The 21,055-nt window shown below is 41.1% G+C and overlaps 1 protein-coding gene across 1 annotated transcript in view; it reads left to right on the top strand.

The window, feature by feature from the left end:
- maml3 (mastermind-like transcriptional coactivator 3) overlaps window positions 1-21,055 on the top strand; it is a 155,142-nt gene that overhangs the window by 63,899 nt on the left and 70,188 nt on the right. The window contains exons 2-3 of the mRNA XM_042485283.2: window positions 11,815-12,561; window positions 17,479-18,414. Coding sequence (XP_042341217.1) covers window positions 11,815-12,561; window positions 17,479-18,414 — 1,683 coding nt within the window. The remainder of the gene's footprint in view (window positions 1-11,814; window positions 12,562-17,478; window positions 18,415-21,055) is intronic.

Raw genomic sequence — 21,055 nt, 5'->3', positions numbered from 1 at the left:
GGCAGTATAGGAAGGGAGTGGCTGTGCTGTTTGTGAGGATTACTGCTCTCATACACTGTTTCAGTGAGTCTCAGTCATTCAGTGGGGTTTCATTTCTGTCTGTTGTGAGTCCCACAGAACCAAACTTTGATTCTCAATTTGTCTGGTTGCAAAGAACAATAGAAGGGTTCCAGTCACACACAGACCACATGATTTTATAAAGCTAATGGGTCAACCATTGTTGCTGTGGCTCTAGTCATTCATGTCCACAACCATCTCTCAACATTATTTTTTCAATCATCATCGTCCCGTTGTGCAACAGAGCTCTGTACTGTCACCATGGCATGCAGAAATATGCCACTAATCATCCTTTAGCGCTGTTTAGTTTCCTCTGATTCTGCTTCTCCCTGTCTGAGTTTTGTCGTAGCTGCTGGCAGAGCTCATGTTGTTGAGTAAGAGAGAGGGAGGGGGAGGAAGAAGGGATGGGATGGGGGGAGAGAGAGAGAGAGAGAAGGGGTGGATCTGTTGATTTACTAAAGACTCAAACACAACCAGTCTCCCCTCCCACACACCCACTCACACTTCCTCCCTCTCTTAACCCCCCCCTCTCTCACTCTCAACCCCCACCCCCCTCCTGGTGTGATGGTACAGCTCCAGAAACAGGAAGGAGCCGCAGCTCTATAAATAGAGAGGATCTGCTCAGCCAGGAACCACTAACAAACACACACACACACACACAAACACACACACACACACACAGTTTCCCCTCTCTCGTCCCCTCTTCTCTCTCTCTCTCTTTGTTGCTTCTCCGCTCTCTGCTTGCCCTCTTTCTTACTTACACTTTATCTCGGAAATAAAAACATACACACTCTGAGACATACACACGCACGGGTAACACACACTCAAACACACACACACACACACGCATACAGTCCTTTACTCGGATGATAATTAGTTGTGCATTTACTGCTAATGGTTTGTAAATATGTGTGTTAACACACACTGCTGCTTAGCCTGCTGACTTTTTTTCCTTCTTTCTCTCTCTCTGTCTCTCTCTCTCACACACACACTCACACATTCACACACACATGTTAAAGGTCTCTGTTATTGAGACGGGGGTCTGAGATGGATGGGGATGGGAAGGGGAACCTGATGGTTTTCTGTGGCCACAAGATTTTTATGTCAGGTCAGCAGGCTTGAAAGTGCTGATGTCACACGATGTCACACGTTCATGTACAGGCTCACACTGCACACACACACACAGAAATCACACATATATTAGAAAGAACTGTAATGAAGCACACAACAATATTGCTCAATCTGTGTGTGTGTGTGTGTGTGTGTGTGTGTGTGTGTGTGTTACCTGCCTCCGTAGGGTGGTACTATAGGACATGAATTACCTGATGTCTAGAATAGGATAGGATAGGATAAACTTTATTAACTCCCAAAGGGGAAACTCATTTGCCACCATGGTTAACATACAACAGTAAATGTAGCACCAGGCATAGTCACATAAGGAGTGTAATAGTCCATCACAACAACAACAATAGTAAAATGCTAAAAAGTGTTAAATAAATAAATTAAATTAATTATTAAATAAATTTTAAAAAAAAGAAAATAATACTATTACGGATATGCAATCATACAGCGACATTAGCCATGCTACCCCTGGTAATGTGCCATATTGAAATAGCAACCAACACAAGCAACAAATACAAACTACAATAACAATTACTACAATACCATAACAGTCAAACAACACCGACTGTCCAGTCAGATACAGTACGCCATGCTCTCCAGCAGTCCTGATTGCTACTGAAATAGGTTCCTCATTTTTGTTTTTGCAAGCAAATGTGCATGGCTTCTTTTTTAATAAATATAACATAAAGTTTGAAGTACATCCCAGAGTTTTTGGACAGGACATGTAGCCTTGATGAACTAAAAAGCACATATTTTGCCAACGCAGAGTCATGACACGAGAATGCATGTTGGTTAATATAGTTTTTTTTTTTTGTGTGTGTGTGAATGCTAAAGAAGCATTACTTAAATCTGCAAATGCTCCGACTGCAGAAACATAGTGGATTCATCTGCACAACTGGGAAAGACAACATTTATGACATTGTAGTAAAGTTTAGAATTGTGTGTGTATTCAAATCAGGGGTGTGTAGGCCCCCTGTGTACAGAAGGCAGACTGGCAGGCGCTTTCACACACACACACACACACACACACACACACACACACACACACACACACTCACACACACACTCACACACACTCTCTATTCTCTGGGATGGCGGCCAAATGGTTCTTTTGTTTGCACCTTCCTCTTGTCACTTGGTGCTTTCTGTCCTTCACTCCCACAGACTCTTTGTTTTTGTCTTCTGTGTATTGCCCAACGTTCAGGGATGTGGTCAGGAAAGCAAAAACTCAGTTAGAAAAAGCCGAATTGTTGTGTTTGTTCAACTAAAACTGAACTTTTAAAATACATGTAGACATGTTAGTCCGACTGAAATTGTACTCAGTTTTACATCTCAAAGTTGGACTAACACACTTAGATAATGCGGCTTGGGGTCGATTTACTCTTTTATGTAAACGCCTCAACTGGACCTGAACTGGCCTCGGTGTTCTGAGCATGCTCCATAGTCCCCGCGCCGGGCTTTGACCCGGAAGTCGAATAACATAAATCTGTAGAAGAAAGGCAGAAAAACATAAGAAGAAGAAGAAAAGGGGAAGTAAACAAAACAAGACGAAGGTACCAAGTAAAGTATAGAGAACGTTTGAAATGTAGAGCACAGAAAAGTTACCCATGTTGTCACTGTTCGACATGCAACCCATTCGCCACTTGCTAACTTGTTTGCTATGTGACGTAATATGTCAACTGGTAGAAGGTCCAATAGCAACTAGCTGAAAGGGGGCATATCGGCACCTACTGTGGTGGAGTCAGACATACGTCTGTCAATGAATCAATTCTCCGACAGTAGTCCAACTTATTGTTGTAATCGAGCTATAACTGTAGCTCTACTTAACTGTGCATGGAATTGTGTGTTAAAAGGCCGGCATTAAAAAGTTATTACAATCTGCAGTCATCAAAATAATGTTAAGGTGCTGCACAGGCTGGTGTTTTACAGTCCAAACTGTGATTTGTGAGATTTGAGATGAAGACAAGGTAACAGCATAAGCTAACTGCTTAGATCCATTTTTACCATATAGACCCAAAAATGATGTCATCTCCTCATCTAACTCTTGCAAGAAACCAACAAATAAGCGCATTATTTGTTCAAGGTTCAGAGATTACTCAAACCTGCACACCGACATGAACCCGTTCCAAATCTCTCCAAACTCTTGGGCCTGGACCTGCGTACAGAGCATTCATGTCAGGGCCATGTGGTGTGTTCCAGTGACTTGCTCAAGGACACTTAGGCAGGACGTGCGCTTGCTAACATGCTTGAACCAGTGTCCCTGAGATGAAGGACGGACTCTCTGGCACTTGTGCTTGTTTTCACTCTTGATTTGTGCTCTTCACTCGAAAATGACTTGAGGGGTAATGAAATAAAAAGACTGTGTAACTGGCATTCCACAAGACGGAGAGGTGACCTTTTTTCATTTCATCTCTGCTCACAAAACTGTGAGATTTCATAATAAACAATCACAGCACCTTACACTGTATAACACAATCAATGTAGCTGCTATCACCACACCCGTTGGTTTGTCCTATTTTGAAGCCTTGAGTTTAGCAATTTGGCTGTCGCCATCTTGGTTTTTTGGACCTAAGTGACCATATTTGGACATTAGGCTGGAGCTGTGGAGAAGTGAGGGGGGGACTCGAGCAATGCCACACAGACAGCTTGTCACTCAAGTGGCCCTGTCCTTATACTTAACTTTAAGCCTTCATAAAATGTTAGCGAGAGAGTTATGTAAAAATCACCCCCTTACGCCTGGAACACGCTGCCTGTGTGAGCAGTGTGTGACAGCAACCTCGCCAAACTGCAGTGCATTGCACACTCGTGGTGTCCACACTGGCAGTGTTGTGGCTGTGACACTGCTGCAGAGCTACCTGCTGCTATACATTTATAAGCAAATATTCCACTAATTTCTGAAGTCATGCAGCTCCTGCATTGTCAACTACACGGCCCTGCATATGTTTCACAATAAAATGCCTTGTGTTAACTACAGAAGGGATTATGTTGACAGAGACAGTTAGACGACTTTTATTTTGAAACAGAAGCAGTAAAGTTTGAGTAAAACAGATATAGTTGAACTTCCTCATCTCTGTGACAAAACACCATTTTCACTGTCTATTTCTCCTGACAACTGCGCGGAAGAAATCAGCAAGCCAACATTTCTCTAGATGTACCGCGGCTGAGATGCACCTGTGGCTGCTCTGACTTGTTACCATGGGCACTCAAAAAAAAAACCCAACAGGTTCAGTGACGCTCATGTGCTACTCCTGCAGGCAGTGTGTTCTAGGCTTACAGTTGTCATGCTAGTTGAAATTAGCTATAGAGACCAAAAACTGTTTTTTTGTGTACCAGGCTGTAAACATGTTTATCTCTGCTATAAAGTTTTGCATTTTAACATGAGGGTTTATGGGGATTGACTCTGTTTGGAGCTAGCCTCAAAAGGTCATTAGAGGAACTGCAGTCTTTTGCACTTCTGCGTTGGCTTCCTTTTTTTGCTTCGGAGGTTGCCATTTGAATGGCACCTGCTCTTGGCTTCTTTTATAATAAACAAAACAGTCATGGACTTAAGTTCTTTGGCTGAAAACAATGCTGTAAACCCAAAAGGCAAGTTAGTGAGGTAATGAAACCGAAGGATATGTTTGGGCAATTTGTCCTGTTGGTCTATACCTCTCTCGTCTTGTGAAATAATCCTTTAAAACATATCAGATCAACTAGATTTTTTATTAAAATTAAATTTCCCAATACAGTAAGTCGCAACAGTTTTTGGTGCACACCTACTGTCAGTTCCTGACACAGCCTCAGAAACTTGTCAGTTTTTGTGGTTACATCATGTTAGAGAAACTGTAACTGAACCACAGCTTTTACTGGCAGTTTATGGTTTAAAATAGGTGGATGCGGGCCAACAACACATACACACACAGTGGCACACACACATTTACTTATTAAAGACCTGTTTGATTTAATTGACTCATTTCACAGTCTAGTGGGCCAGACCAGGAGCAAGCACATACACGCACACACACACACACACACACACACACACACACACACACACACATACAAACAAGGTACATAGTAGCTTGCACCAGTAAAGACCTTGTGAAAATTGGACAATTCGGACCCATATTTGTGGCTCTGTGATTACACTGAATCGACATTATTCATCTTTGCAAACAAAATAATGCTGGCTGTATTCTGTGATTGATTTACAAATGTAGACAATGATTTCATCCCTTTGCAAGAGAAATACCCATATGTTTATCCTTTGACTGTGAAATTTGACTGATAAATAATGATAATAATAACTTGCCACTCAGTGGATGGGTTAACCCCTTCGTGACAGTGGGATCAGGATTTATTTACAAACTGCTGTTCTGGACTTTGTGGCTGAGTTCTCAGCAAGAGTTTCATGGATCAGACATACTGATATGCAGATGATACTTAAACTTAATCCTGTTTTAACAGAAACAATGCAAAAACATGTATGTATACTGTTGATGTGTTTGTTCTTTGGTAAACTGTTATTGTTTTTTGTTTTTTTTCTTGGCTCATGACCAGTTAGCCACTTAGTGTGTTTTATATGTGTGTTCAGAGTTTCCCATACATTCACATTTACATTCAAACATCAACACTTCCGGCCTTTAATTATAACAATACATTTAAAATTTTCATTATAAAAGTACTTTAACTGCGTCATAACTATATTTTATTAAAGGTTGTTATAAGTGTATTCAACATAATTATATGACAATAGCTACTTGATTTAACTTTATTGTAACTGCAGTTCATTCAATAATTTTGTATTTTAGGAGTTGATAAAAGGTTAAAGGACATTTCAAATATTAACATGTACATTGTCTATAATGATATAGCATTCAAATATTGCAGTATTATTTGAGAGCCGTATCGCCCGGCCCTAGTTTGAAGGTGAAATTTGTTGATGTGTTTACAGCAATATAAAATTGATAATAGTGAGGGAATTATGATATAAATAGTAAAAAGGCTTTTTGCTTATTTTATTTTTTTCATTTTTCAAAGATGTGTTTTCAAGTGAAATAGGGTTAGGCACCTATAGGGCACCAAATGTGCTAGAACCACCACTGGGTGAGGAAAACAGGAGTGAGGGAGTATGGATGAATAGAGGTTGGTAAGAGGAAAGGCTGCATAGTATGGCTCAGGCAATCATTTTCGAAGAAGATGTGAGATTTTTGATAAGGTTTATAATGTAACACCTTGTACAATCTATATTCAAACTCCTCCTGATAATCACCATAGAAGGTGTGGTTTAAACACTGTTCTCTAGCTGTACAAGACAAAAGCTTTGTGCTGTTAATCAGCCTCCTCGGGCCAAAAGACACGTCTGCCTAAACATGTAGCATGAAAATAATCCTGTCTTCTGGAGCTGTCTCGTGCTCTTTATGTTCAGGCTTTGGTTTGAATTGGATATGATGCTCAACCTCTACAGAGAGGGAGTAAAGTGAGCGAGAGGAGAGGAGGAGGCGGAAGGAGGATGCGGTGCACAAAGCACCAGAGCAGCAGGTTGCTATAACAACAGCACCTTAGTAGTTCCATCTCTGTCTCTCTCCTCTCCCTCCCTCTCCCTCTCTGATCACCCTCTCATCGTTTGCTCCCTGCTGTCATTTGGTGCGCTATGCCTTTCCATCAAGCCACCTATCTCCTCCTCTCTCTCTTGCCTCCCTCCTCTTTCTCTCTCTCTCCCCCTCTCTCCCCCTCTTCATCTTCATGTTCTGCTTGCTCCTCCACTCAAAGGAAAAAAGACCATCTGCCTGACAAATGAATCCCTTCGTTTTCCTTGTGTGCGTCTCTCTCTTTCTCTCTCTTACCTTTGTTTCTCTGTATCTTTGTCATCCTCCCTCCCTCTCTCTCTGTTGTGGGAGCCGACAGAGGAGCAGTCAGCAGGTGTTTATGTCAAAGAATACAGAGAGAGATGCAGGAGGGGAAACAAGCGGCGCTCTCTTCCTTTCTCTCCCTCTCCTGTCTTTGCTCTTTTACATCCTCTCGTCCTTTTCTTCTCCGATGCTCTTTTCCCCACGCTCTCGCTAAGCACTCCAGCTTGATTAAACTACTTCAAAATTCTTTGTCTCTGACTCTCCATATCTTTTCCTCTCTCTCTCTGTCTTCACCTGACTCCCTCACACATGCAGACGCTTGTTTCTCCCAATTCATACGTTTTAGTGCTGTGACTATCAAATGAGCACATTGCCAGGTACATTACTGTTATTCAGAGGTGTCATTGGGTTGCTAATTGTGCTAAAAGAAGCAAATGATTAATGAAGTGCGGTTGATATAAAGTATTTGGTTGTGGCTCAGTTTTATCATTCATCCGGGCACGTTCCCTCAGGCTGTGGTATGCTGACTCACACACAAGTGAGCAGACAGTCCGTCTTTCTCTTTCTGTCTGCATGCATTCCTCTTTTTTTTTGTTTCTGTGTCTATATCCAGGATCTTATCAAGAAGGTTAAATTCGTAATTTTTTATAGGTGGGTGTGTGTGCAAAACCTGGTGTGTGCACGCGCTTGTGCGTGTGTGGGAGGGTGCTGTAGTTCACACCACCTGGATAATTATGGGAGTTTTTATAGGTGGGCTTTGAAAGGCGAGTCTGTTATTATCAACATGAGTCACTGGCATTTAGGGAAAGCCTGTAACACACACACACACACACACACACACACACACACACACACACACACACACACACATACTCTCAAGTAAACCAAGAAAGTCAAAAAGGATGTATTGGTGTGTGTGTGTGTGTGTGTGTGTGTGTGTGTGTGTGTGTGTGTGTGTGTGCATGTATGCGAATGTGTGCGCCAGCATGAGCAGGTCCACCTCAGGGTCAGAATACAATCTGAATATATTTCGTCTATCGTTCCGTCTGAATAACAAAGAGCAAAGCATGCATTTGCACACACATGTATCAGTGGTGCTTCCTTTGTGTGTGTGTGTGTGTGTGTGTTTGACTCTTTTACATGTGACAGCTGAGAGTGTGGATTTTACAAAATATGTTACTGCTCCTGAGCTCCTTTTTTTCCACAGAGGGCTTTTTGAAATGTAGATGTGCAGGATGCACACAGAGCCAACTGTAAATGTGAATTGCTCCAGTCATCGTGCATTGGAAAGCTTTTGTGTAATTGTGTGTTTTTGTGTGTGTGTGACATGTGTGTAAATTGACTAATGGGGTAAAGGTGTATATTTTTCAGGATAGTATTACAACAGATTTTTTTTTTGTATATTGCATATTTTAATGACATGATCTTTGAAGGGACGTTAATGTAGTTTTTTTTCAATTATAGCAGACGTTTGTAGTATTAACCCATTAAAACCTGAGCAAACTGGCTGGAATTCTTTGTCATGGGAGGAAAGGAAAGAGCAACAAAGAAGAAATGGCCTGAAAATGAGCACGACATTAATTTAAAAAAAGAAGTACAAGAAAATTACCTGAAAATGTGTCCACCAAAAAAAACATACACAAAACAAAAAATGTTTTTAAAAAAAGAAAGAAAGGAAAAGGAAAAATTGTAGTAATATGATTTTAAATATGTTATTACGGTAATAAGAAATGTTGTTTTTCCCAATTTTTTGTTTTTTGTAAAAAAGTTTTGTAAATCTACTTTTTTTGCAGTTTTTGGAACATTTCTTACTAAGTTGTAAACTGGCTGGTTTTGAGAACGTTGGCAGGTTCAATGCAAGTGGTTGCACGTCTTTGGTCTGAACTTGGCTTAAGAATAGTACATGCAGCGGATCCTCATAGAATGGTTCTCCTAATATCCTACGAAAAGAGATGGTAACTGTTACTTCTTCTGAGGAAATTCCCGGGAGGGAGTCTGATTTTTATTTTTTATCTCCCTAAAACCCCAACCTGCCTTCTTAGGACTGCTTCCTTGTTTGCTCCAGTCAATGCATTGGTCATGTGATGGCAGCCTTTCAAAATAAGTGTACAAATTTGGGTGCATTGCTTTTCACAGGAAAATGTAGGAACACTTTGTGAGCACAGCCTGATCTATGACTTTATCCAGGCTGTTTGCAGAACAAACAGAGGAAATAATACTTGAATTGTCGGATCTGTTCCATGCACAATCACGTTAAGGGCAAGCCTATGCCACTGATTTTAATGCAAGTTCATTTTTTTAATGAAGCCTAAACTTTGGCTTGGATTTGCGTCTGAGCACAAAATTTGCACCCTGGGAACCTTTCATAAATGAGGTCCCTGCTTCCCATCCGTCATTTTAATAGCATCAACTATTTCTCTGCCAACTTCATTAGGCTTTGAAATTAACAGGAGTTAAGAGGAAAATGGAGAGTTTATTAGATTGCATAGTCACTGCACAGAAACCTCAATTTTTAGACCCCCCCCCCCCCTTTCATCATAGTTTAGTTGTTGCCAGTTCCCAGTGGTTACCTGACTCTACATCACTGCCAGCTTCCATGCCATCCTCATGAGGGTGAGGACTACAGCATGCCCACTTCTGACACATGCATGGCTTTTCTCCTGAAACAAAAGCCCTTATTGGCTGAACTGCAGCGTATGAGGCCAGGCTTATTAATGCAAAAGTCTGTCCATGAGTGACTGAGCGAGTGATAGAGATGAACCATTGGCTGGAGTGAGGGATGATGTGAGTTTTGGTGTTTCAAATTGGGTGTGCTCTTTGGAAATGAATGGGCGCTGACTCGGGCTGGGGATAATATGACTTTAAAATAATATCACAGTATTTTTAGGCTAAATCTTGATACACGACATATACCGTATCTCGATATTTTGAAATCTCTACTACTTTAAACTACTAAAATACTAAATTATTAAATAAACTACAGTTACAAATAAAGTAGCTATTGCCATAAATAAAGTTACATAAACTAATTCTATACGTTTAATAAAATACTGTTTTAATGTTAAATAAAGTAAAGTACAAAGTTGAATTATATGCAGATTTGTCAATTTAAATTAAGTATTGTTACAATTAAGTAAATCAAAGTGGAACCCATTGTGCTTTTATTTTGAAGGACCCGACTCAACTCAGGCTGGAAGTGTTTTTTTTTTTGTTGTGGACTTGAAGCTTGTATCAGCGTTAGCAGAAAGTTAGACTGTAAAGGCGGTATGAGGATTCATCCAGTGTGAGCCGGAAACAAACTAACAGCTCTCCAGTTCATAAATTGCAAAGATTTCCAAGTCACATTGTTGCTCCGTAGTCACAATATGGGATTAAATAATTGCGCAAATCGGAATTGGGAATATAAAATACGCCTAATGGAAACATGTTAGCCATGAAAAAACTCTGATGTATGGCAAAAAAAGTCTTTCTGCTCACATGAGTTGGTATGTCAGGCGATTTAAAAAAGCATATATTTCACAAAACTGCAATGGAAACTCTTTTTTGACTATGAAGCTATGGCTATGCGCTTGTCGGTAGAAACTGGCTCCCTCAGGGATACAATACAAGACGACACAACACGACACAATAAGATAATCCATTATTAGTCCTCGTCAAAGGTTAAGTGGATCATCCGGAAGTTTTGAATCTATAATTCCTCCGTGAAATCGTGGACTATCACCTCCCAGAAATCCCTCATATGTGGCCGCTCTCATGAATAAAGGGCTCGCCTTTCCATTATCGCTCCATAACGCCTACGTGGCCTTGTATAGGAAATAATGACGGCTAGTGTGGTGGCTGCAAAAGAAATAAAGCTGCTAATGTTTTGAACATCCATCACCATGTTTCTTAGAATGTTATCACCAGAGAAGAAGTTGAAGAACATCATCTCACAATTGTGTTTTATTTTGAAAGATTTTGCTCAAGTTCTGTGCAAATCTTTAATGGAAACCTGCCTAGTGATGGAGAGCACTTTTTTAGTGTTTATAAAAGTCCAAAGCAGAGAGAATTTTAATCTTCTCATGCTGGGATGGTGTTGCTCCTCTCCTGTTGCATTCCCTTTGTCTCGTTTTTCTCTCACTCTGTCTGAGTTTCTGTTTGTTGTCCCTCCACACCTCTTCTCCTCTTCAGCCCAGGTCTATGATAGTGATTACCTTAACTGCCATCCAGCGTTCGTTAGCACCCCGTCGTTATCTTGTCTGTGTCATGACAGAAGCACTGAGACTGGGGAGTTTGGTGGACTGTGCGGTGGCTGCTTACAGTAAGGTTATGACTGGGGTGTGGGTTTAGACAGGGCAGCTCATCCACCCATTGGCTGATTCTAATGATGGAGAATACTACAGATGGAATGAACTCTTCTTTTTCATCTTTTCTAACCTCCTTAGAAAACCTTGAGTCCAGCCTGCAAAGAGTTCTGCTTGTCTTCTCAATGTTTTGCCTCATGTTTGACTTTTTTCTTGAGAAAACATACAAATGGTTGTGCTCTCTCAAGGAACTGGTGTGAACATTATTTCAGTTCGACTGAATCAGTAGAGAAAATTCGATTGCCTTGGTGATGTTTGGATTTTCGGCACACCTCTTGCATTCTCTTGCCAGTTGTTGATGTGTGTAGGGAGAAAGCTGCCTGTTGCCTTATTGATTTGGTATCTCGTGTTGCTCCCATTGTAAGCGACCTGAAGACCCTAGAAAAGTTTTCATATCAATAACATATCCTATCTGGTGCTAGTCCAAACCTAATCCATTGTCTTTGTCTTCTTTGATACAGCTCCAGGAGACTGTAAAAAGGAAACTGGACAGTGCACGATCGCCCCTCAATGGAGAACAGAACGGCATCTGTGATGGAGGCAGCTACTCGCCGACGACCAAACGGGTACGGAAGGAGGGCTCCGCGGGCTTGGATTCACTAACAGGTCTCCCTAACAACAACAATAACAACAATGTCCCTCCCATCTCCCCACTGCATCACCAAATGGACATTAAGCCCTTACTTAGTGGGCCAAACACTTCCACCGGAAACAACACTACAAACAGCAACGGCAACCACGTAGGCCAGGCGTCAGACGAGCTGGGGAAGAACGGTGGCAGCCATCTCCCAGACATGAAGCTGAATGGCTCCTTGGACCTGGAGGACAGCTTTGGCCTCCTCAAAGACCTTAAACAGGAGCCACTGGATGACGGAGGCGGGATGGAGTCCTCCGATCCCCAGTCTCTGTCCAATCAGAACAAACTGTTCTCAGACATCAACCTCAATGACCAGGAGTGGCAGGAGCTGATCGATGAACTGGCTAACACTGTGCCAGAGGACGATATGCACGACCTCTTCAATGAGGACTTTGAGGACAAGAAAGAGGCAGAGTTTGGCAGGCTGGCAAACAATCAGACACCCGGACCACAAGAAGCAGCTGGGAACACGACGGCAGCGGGAGGGGGGGCGGCACCAGCAACAGCCCTGCCTCCTCCTCCTCCTCAGCCTCCACAGGGGGGCCCTCAGGTCCCCATGGGCTCACCACAGGTTAGTACTGAGACAGTGTCCTATGGCAGGAGCACTTAACCCCTATTTCTGTCCTAATGTGTGACCACTTTTGGCGATTTAGTCACATTTGTCTGTTATTTTCTCTCAAGTTAGAATTATAGTTTACTGTTAGCGTGTAACCCATATTTGGAGTCCCCACTTAACCCCTTTTAAATTACACACATTCATATCGCTCTGCACACAAAATGTGCTGATCAAGTCAAGCTTTAAGAAATATTAAACATTAATATTATTTTCTACTTTCACTGAGTTTTTCAATCCTAATCATAGCTATGAAATATACATTCATTTTTTTATTTCTTTTTAGAATTTTAACCCTTTAAATGCTAGGTTTTTGTCATGATGCCACTGTGTTTTTAGGTGAAAAAAAAAACAACAGCACACAAATAATGAATTATTTTCAGTATACTACATGCTAGATTTTTTGGGGATTATCACAGCCTTTGATATGTCAGTAATTAGCAGCAACATTGATATTTATACTTTTTTGTGCAGGGTCAAATACCCGCGCTGCACACAAAATGCGCTTTTCAGAATCAGGTGATAAAAATATTATTATATATATATATATATATATATATTATTATAATTTATTATTATAATTTTCTACTTTGAATATTAAATATTCATTAATTTTCTAAATTTTAACCCTTTAATTGCCTTTTTTGTCATGATGCCACTAGATTTTTACATGAAAAAAAGACAGAAAATGAATTACTTTGAATATACTGCATGCAAAGTTTTTTTTAAAATTTTTATTATCACAGTCTGGGATATGTCATTGATTTGCAGCAGCGCTGATCACGGCAGTGCACGTAGTTGAAATGGCATGTATTTTCTCCATATGCCAAATATGGTAAAAAAAAAAATGTACAATTCATGAACGAGGTATTATCTACATGCACAGTACAAATTGCAGTTTATGGTCCAATGCTGATGCAAGGATTTTAGATAATGAGTAGAAATTGCAGGTTTTTCGATGAGTAACTAAATCCCAAAATTTTGGCTAAGGTGCCTCTACCCAGGATATTTGAAAAAAATCCTCTACAATGCAGAAAGTGTCAACATGTGCAGGGCTGGGAGGGGGACTAACACACGCCCAGTCACTCCCTTGTGCTGCGGACGAGAGGAGGGGGAGTTGGTTGGTTACAAAAGTTTCCACCATATCCATCACCTACCATGCAGTAGCCAGGTTTCAAGTAGTAGAGGGCAGTTACTTTACATATTCATAACAGAATATGTAGAATTTGAAGACATCGAACAAAATGTATGAATGCAACCAATCAATCTGCACATTTTAGAGTGGCCTTTTATTGCAACCGTCCCAAGACACACCTGTGTAGTGATGATGCTGTTTAATCATGACATGCCACACCTACCAGGTGAATGGATTATCATGGAGAAGTGCTCACTGGCAACCAAAATTTGAGAGAAATATATCTATTCATTGCATAAAAAAGTATTCCCAGCTAGCAGGGAACTTTCCCACAACACTGGCTAACGTTACCTACAAGTTATAATAATGTTTTAAAGAAAACATTTCTAATGTAAAAAAAAAAAAAAAAAAGAACGTTTAAAGGATGTTTGTAGTTTCAAATCATGTTCCTAAAGCCAAAGGTTAGATGCTGACTAAGACGTGACGTTATAACTGCAACATTATGAGGATGTTTTGGTGATGTTGAGAGATGACAGATCATAGAATGTTCTTTCATAAAATGTTCCCACATTGTTACATGGGAACAAAGGAGGAACATTTTCAAAATAACAATCATAACATGTTATTAAGGGCTGAGATCACAGACCATTTTTATGAAAATATAATGTGATATGTTAACAAAAAAAAAAGATGTTTGTTTGATGTTTATAGAGAATGTCACCTTGACTTTAAGAAGAACATTCTGAGAACTAAAAGAAAACTTGCCGCTGAATACTAAAGCGTTGCATTGGTTGCATTGTGCTATTCTCAGAACGTTTTTAGAACCAAAAATTGTTAGCTGGGTTAGATCTTTAACTTAAACCTGTGGAAATGGGAGCAAAAACAAAGTGTTGCATTTAAATTTTGTTCAGTACACTTTTCACTAAAAGACTTGGACCTGAATTTATTAATAATACTACACATATATAGTGGTTTTAGGCTGAAAATGGGGGTTTAGGAGTTTAGTTAGGCTCCTAATAATTCTGATTTCCTTTTCTGCTTCTGATCCACTTTCTTCAGGAATCAGGAAATTTGAAATGGTTTCAAACAGGAACCGAGTCTTGTTTTTAAATCATTTATATTCACACATTTTGGTCCTTTATTGTACAGTTTCTAAATTATACATGAATACAACTGTGAGGTGTGCAGAATGAGAGACAAACAAACATGAACACTGTGTGTTGGGGTTATATAGCCGAACAAAGTTGTAAGCTAACTGATATTTTGGTCTGAGAGCAGCAAGACAGTCTGTCTCACAATAAAACAAAAAATCTGAAGATATGTGTGGACATTGCAAGGGCATTACATAGCAATATAATTATAGAATTCTACAAGTATTGTTATATTCCATTTAATGGCGATTTTTTTTAACACTAGACAACTGGGAAAAAGCTAAATCATACTCCTCTAGAGACAGTGTATGAGACATATTTTCAAAACAATGCACGTTACGTGTATTTAACTTCAGCAACATCATATACTGCATAGAGAGGTGGTAAATTAAATAATGTTTTTGTGGTCTCAATGGTGACGTCTGTCTGCACTCTAAAAGTTGAGCTGTTTATCTGAGGGGGATGCCATTGTGAACTGAAAAAGGGGCTCTGAAATGCTTGCACACTCGCTGTTGCTCTTGTTCTTTAGCAGCCTTTGGCGTGTCTGCATTGATACAATGGATATGAGGGCGCAAAAAAGTCAGTATTTGTACGGATCCATAACTAGCAAGCTGGCCCCACCGCAGTTCCTCTGCCTCTTTGCACTGCCAGAAGACTATTCACTGGGAGGAGAGCAGGCAGAAGCTCCACAGACGGACTCCGGAAATGCAAACCCCAGCTCTGGAGTTGACAGCAGGCTGGGTCTAATCTAATGTAACAGCAGCAGAAAGTTTGCCAATCTGGCTGGGGGGGGGGTTGCTGGCTGAATTCAAGATGCATTTGAGCAGCTGAAGGTCCATGTCCTCGGGCTGTTCACCAAAGAGAACCTAGTAATGAGTCCTAAAACCTGGAAAGTAGTTAGCATTTCAGCACCTCTGGTTCCCTCGTCTCAAAGTCAACATTTTTTTCAATGTGTTTTTAGTTAGAAGTCTGAAATAAGGTCTGTGGTTGCCACAAGCTGAAGTGACTTTCAAAATAGGTCAGTTAATACCCCACTCTGAACTTTGAAGCTTTTATGTGTCTGAAAACTGGCAGTGAAGTGAATAAATGAGACGACAGAAGGTCATCACATCAAACCATGCTGAACACAGATTTACAGCCTCGTAGCGGTTGTGACACAGCTATAGTGTACTTAGTTTATAGCCTAACATTAGGTTTTCATTTTTGGCGATTACATTTAGGTTTCAAAAATCCTAAAAGTCGTGTTCATTTCTTAAGATTATCTTGCGGAACAAAACGTGTAAGTTTCATAAGCGTTAACAACACATCTTATTTTCTGCAATAATCCAAAATCCTGTGGAAAAATCCCAAAGGCTTTTTGATGAGGGAACCGGGGGAGGCTTACTTCCACGTCGTCCTACAGAAAAACGCCATCCCTGGAGCAATCTGTTGTCTGCTTTGTGTTTCTTAAAACGGATACAACGTCACGTTACTTGTAGATTACCACAATAAAAGCGGCAACCTCTTTCCACCTCTGCATTTTATTTATATTGTTTCATTTATTTTTTATTAAGCAGAAGTGTTCATTTTTTTGCTTTAATGAGCGAATGTGCCTCTGCTATCATGTAAATCTTTTTCTGAGAGTTAGATGAGATGATCAAGCTGAAGTACGGAGCTGAAGCCAGGACGAGATTAGCTTATTTTAGCAGAAAGACTGAAGCAGAGTGCAGACAGCTAGCCCAGCTCTCGTCAAGGTCCAAAAATAAAACTACCAACATTTGTAAAGCTGTCTGATTAGAAAGTTGTATCACATTTGTTCAATATGTTCACAAACAGAAATGTACAAACAGAAAGTTGCGAGTTAAAGGGGAGCTGCTGTAAGCATTTATTGACCAACAAGACTTTATCCGTTCATCAGGTGCCTCTGTGCGGTATCTGCTCTGTACGGCCAGTGAGCACAGGCTTCAATATATCTGCACAGGCACGATGGTATCAGAAAACTCTTATAACAAGACTCTGAGAAGTCACTCCCTAAAACCACAGAGTGCTGTTTTACTTTGCTGTTTGTGTACAGATTAAACAAGAGACAACGTGTTCATAAGAAAGCTCTAGAGTTGTCACTGGCAGCGATTCTTAATATTTTCCCAAAGAGACACCTTTACTTTCATTAAGCCAACTCATGACCCCTGACCAAGTGGCTTATTTTATGAATATTTAAAATTTTCAATTTTTTCAATGTATAACATTAGCAGTACATAACATCTGATAAAATAATAAAATGTACAGTTTGTGTAAAAAGAGAACTTTAGATGTATTTTGGGCAGATTATTTCCTGTGAATACTGCATCAGTTTTTCATATGTTTTTGAGATTTTTTTAAAATGATTCTATGCCTGTATTATTATTGTTATGTGATTATTATTATTATTATTAACAATCATGTATACTTAGTTGTACACAGAGTGCACTATGTAGCTGCATGAAATGTGATTGGTTTGTGGCGCTCGAGGGTGGGGCTTTGCGATAGGTCACTATTGTTGTGTAGAACAAGTCATGTAAGATTTAACAGTCAGTAGGTCTCATGGGGTTGTTTTGTGTTTGAACTCCTCAGGTGCGACCGTCTTCGTCAGGCCCCCAGTTTGCCACCACCGCCAATGGAACGCCTCCTCAGCAACCTTTGCAGCAGTCTCCAGCCGTCGCCATGGCATCAGGTTCCCCATTGCACAACTGCGTGGCTCGCTCCCCTCAGACCCCCACCCAGGCTCAGACACAAGCAGTCTCAAGGCCTGGGAATGGATACATGATGAACCCGGGCCCAGGGGTGAGTCAGGCGGGCACGGGACCTGGAGCAGCCGGAGTGGCCTCTGGAGGTCAGCCTGTGGGGCCGGTGACGCCTGAACTTTCTCCAGCAGAGCAGCTAAAAGCGATGGCCCAGCAGCGAGCTAAACTGCTGCAGCAGAAGCAGCAGCAGCAGCAGCAAGCAGCCAACTGGTCCCCTGCAGGCGCTCCAACCAGTCCCTATAACTCTGGTCCCTTTAACCAAGACAAACCCAACAGCCCCATGATGTACCCACCGCAAGCCTTTAACACGCCACAGGGCCCTCTAGTGGCTGGGATGACTCCCAACAATGGGCCCAAAACCCCCATGAACAACTACCTCCCTCACAACCATATGGGCATGATGGGCCAGCAGCAGCCAAACCAGAGCACCCTGTCCAAACAGCAGCAGCAGCAGCAGCAAACAGCAGCCATACTGTCCTACAACAACACCAAACCGCTGAGTCACTTCAGCGGTGCTGGGGTCGATCACATAGGCCAGAGGATGACACCTCCCATTGGAGGGAACAATCAGGTGAAGAACCCAATGATGCCTCCTTACATGGGTGGTGGAGGAGGCGGCGGCCAGGGCGCGGGGCCAGGGCAGACCCAGGGGCCGATCCCGGGGCAGACGGCCCACCTCAGTGAAGAGCAGAAGAGGATGTTGCTGATGAAGCAGAAAGTGTTGAACCAGAGCATGCCGTACAGTGCCATGCAGCCTCATGGACAGGTAAGGGAACTGCTGCTCTCATGCTGAATCAGTGTGGCTGTGCACAGTTGTTGTCTTTACATTGCTGCAGTTCAAGTGTAGTAAACGCTGCTGCCTCTGCGTTGGTCCAGCAGTAACGGTTTCTGCAAGTGTTGTTTGTCCATAGTGTGAGCTCTGATTGCAGAGTCATTTTTCAGGTGAAAACAGAAAGCAGTGACTGTGGAGATGAGAGCCAGGGTGCTGGTGTTATAGAACACTTAACCCCATGACCCTGGGAGGAGAATGAAACACCCAACAGTTTTTGCTTGTCAATCCTCGAGGCACCATATGAGAGAGATGCTGGCTGTGCGCTTGAGGTTTTCTATGAAATAAAAACTGATAAGTTGGACTCCATTTTTGCAGTCATAAAGCCTGATGGTAGTGCCAGATGGTATGACCTTAAATTTGTATCTTGGTATTTTTAAGGATTCTCGTGGTTTCACGGTATATCACTGCGTTATTTCACCCTTAATAGAGATTTATAGAGGCTTATTCCACTGTCAGCGGTTCACACAGGATTCTCTAATTCCATGATTTGACTAGACTTTTGATTTTAGGGCTCACAGTTCGATTTGATTTGTTGATTTGGCTGTGGTCAGTCGATTTTCACCAGCTGCCAAATGCAACTCCTCCAAACGTGTTTTATCATGTTTTTTATCAAGTGAACGCCTACACTTTCGAGCAGTTTAGAAATGATAAAGATAAGTAACCTAATCACCACTCAGCATACACACACCTCTCTCTGTGTCGCCACTTTAAACTCAAGAAAAAATCTTTTTCTAGTTTCCATCATAGTGGTTAACATTAGCTGTAAACATGGAGGGTATTTTGTTTTGCTTCCAAGCTGGAAAGCTACAAACATTAAAAAAAATAACGTACTCCATTAGTGATCTGTGATCCACGCCAGCTGTAAAAACAGTTATGGTAGTTGCTAAAACAGCAGACGTTCACTATCCCTGTGTGTTTTCAAGCTGTATAAATAAACAAATATTCAGAGGTGGAAAGTGACTTCTTTAGATTTCTACAGACTATTTTGTGTTAGTTTCAGGTTTAGTCAGATTTTTGGATGGAAGTATTTAGAGCACATTGCTCCGTGTCTCTTCCAGCTCTCATTATTATTACCAGGGCCAGACGTAGTGATTTGGGGGCCTGGGGCCACAGGTACATTGCCTTATTTTCAACCTTTCTCTTGATTTAATATGAAATATCCCTAAGATATGTCTTCAGTGTACTCACTGATAGTAATTAAGTTCCTGAAGGAAAAAGGTTGGAAACCACTGTACACGGTTCAGCCATATACTAGGTTTAACCTAGCTGAAGCACACTATTTGCTAGTCCGTTTCATGCCTCCCCTGTAAATACACAGATAAACCAATCAGAGCAAACCGTCCAGTCTTGGCTTTCTTCCCCCCACCCCTTATTTCACAAGTGGGAAGTCATGGATGAAAATGAAAACACCCCCCAAAAAATTCGACATCGATAATATTTCACCAAACAAAAGATATGATTCCAATTAAAACAGTGGAAAACAAAATTGCACACACAGATTAAAATCTGTTCAAAAAGGTACTTTGGCCTAAATGTTCTGTTATTCTTTTTTATTTTAGGGTTATTTTTTTTTTAATTGGGAAATTAGCTTGGTTGCACTGTTAAGTAACATGCACAATAGTCTTAAAATACAAAATGAAAAAGAATCGTGATAAAATTGTGATCGTGATCCTGCCTTAAAAAACTTGTGAAATGATATTTTTGCAATATCGCCCACCCCTAAATTCAACTACATCTGCTACTGGTACTCAATAATTCTCTTTGAGGTTCATCAGCAGTTGGAAAAAAATGTTTTGGTGCATGCCGCCACCAACTGGTATGTTACTCGGTCTCTACAATAGCGTCTGTGTCCCACAAGGCTTTGAGCTGTTCAAAGCCGCTGACGTCACATTTCTGTCCTCTAATACACAATTTACTGCATTGTTTTTTTAAGCCCTGATCAAGGCTGGTAGTGGTAGAAACTTGATGGCTTTTTTAATTATTTAGGCACTATAATAAAGGGATTTTAATGTTATTTCCTCCTCGTTTTCACGTTTTTAGTTTTGGGTTTTTTTTTTTTACATTTTTGGAGCGTCTGGATTTCCTTCCTGAGCCCCTGACACAAGTTTTTGACCTACGTTTGATTATAGCCCACAGAGCAACTAGTCATCTCTCTCTTTTACATCTTACTGCCTGTTGATGATTGGTAGTGTGTGTTTCAGTTATGTGAAAAATTCATATCTTTGGAAAACTCACAATCAGAATCAAATCAGAATACTGGATGAAGCAGTATACCACCACACAATGCCCGATGTCAAGGAAATAAAAATACAAGCTAATACAAGCTTATTTAGAGAGCTAAACGGGACATGTTACGGAAAATGGGTCGCTGTTTTACAAAACCTTCTAGAGGTGCAGCTGGAGAAGGTAAAATGGCGGCAGTTTCCCCAGCAACAAGCCGGGGCTGGGAACAGGCATAGGAAAATGGCCTGTCGACAGTGTATTGATGCCTCTGCAACACGAGCAGCACTGATAGCTTCCCCGCACTCCTCCTCCCCCAGACACGCGAGCGCATGCACTCACACACCACGCCAAA

Source organism: Plectropomus leopardus, chromosome 3, assembly GCF_026936395.1.
Source record: "Plectropomus leopardus strain MGB_pleo_1.0 chromosome 3, ASM2693639v1, whole genome shotgun sequence".
Classification (NCBI taxonomy): domain Eukaryota; kingdom Metazoa; phylum Chordata; class Actinopteri; order Perciformes; family Serranidae; genus Plectropomus; species Plectropomus leopardus.
Note: the sequence above shows the minus strand (reverse complement) of the source record. Positions and strands in the feature narration are given on the sequence as shown.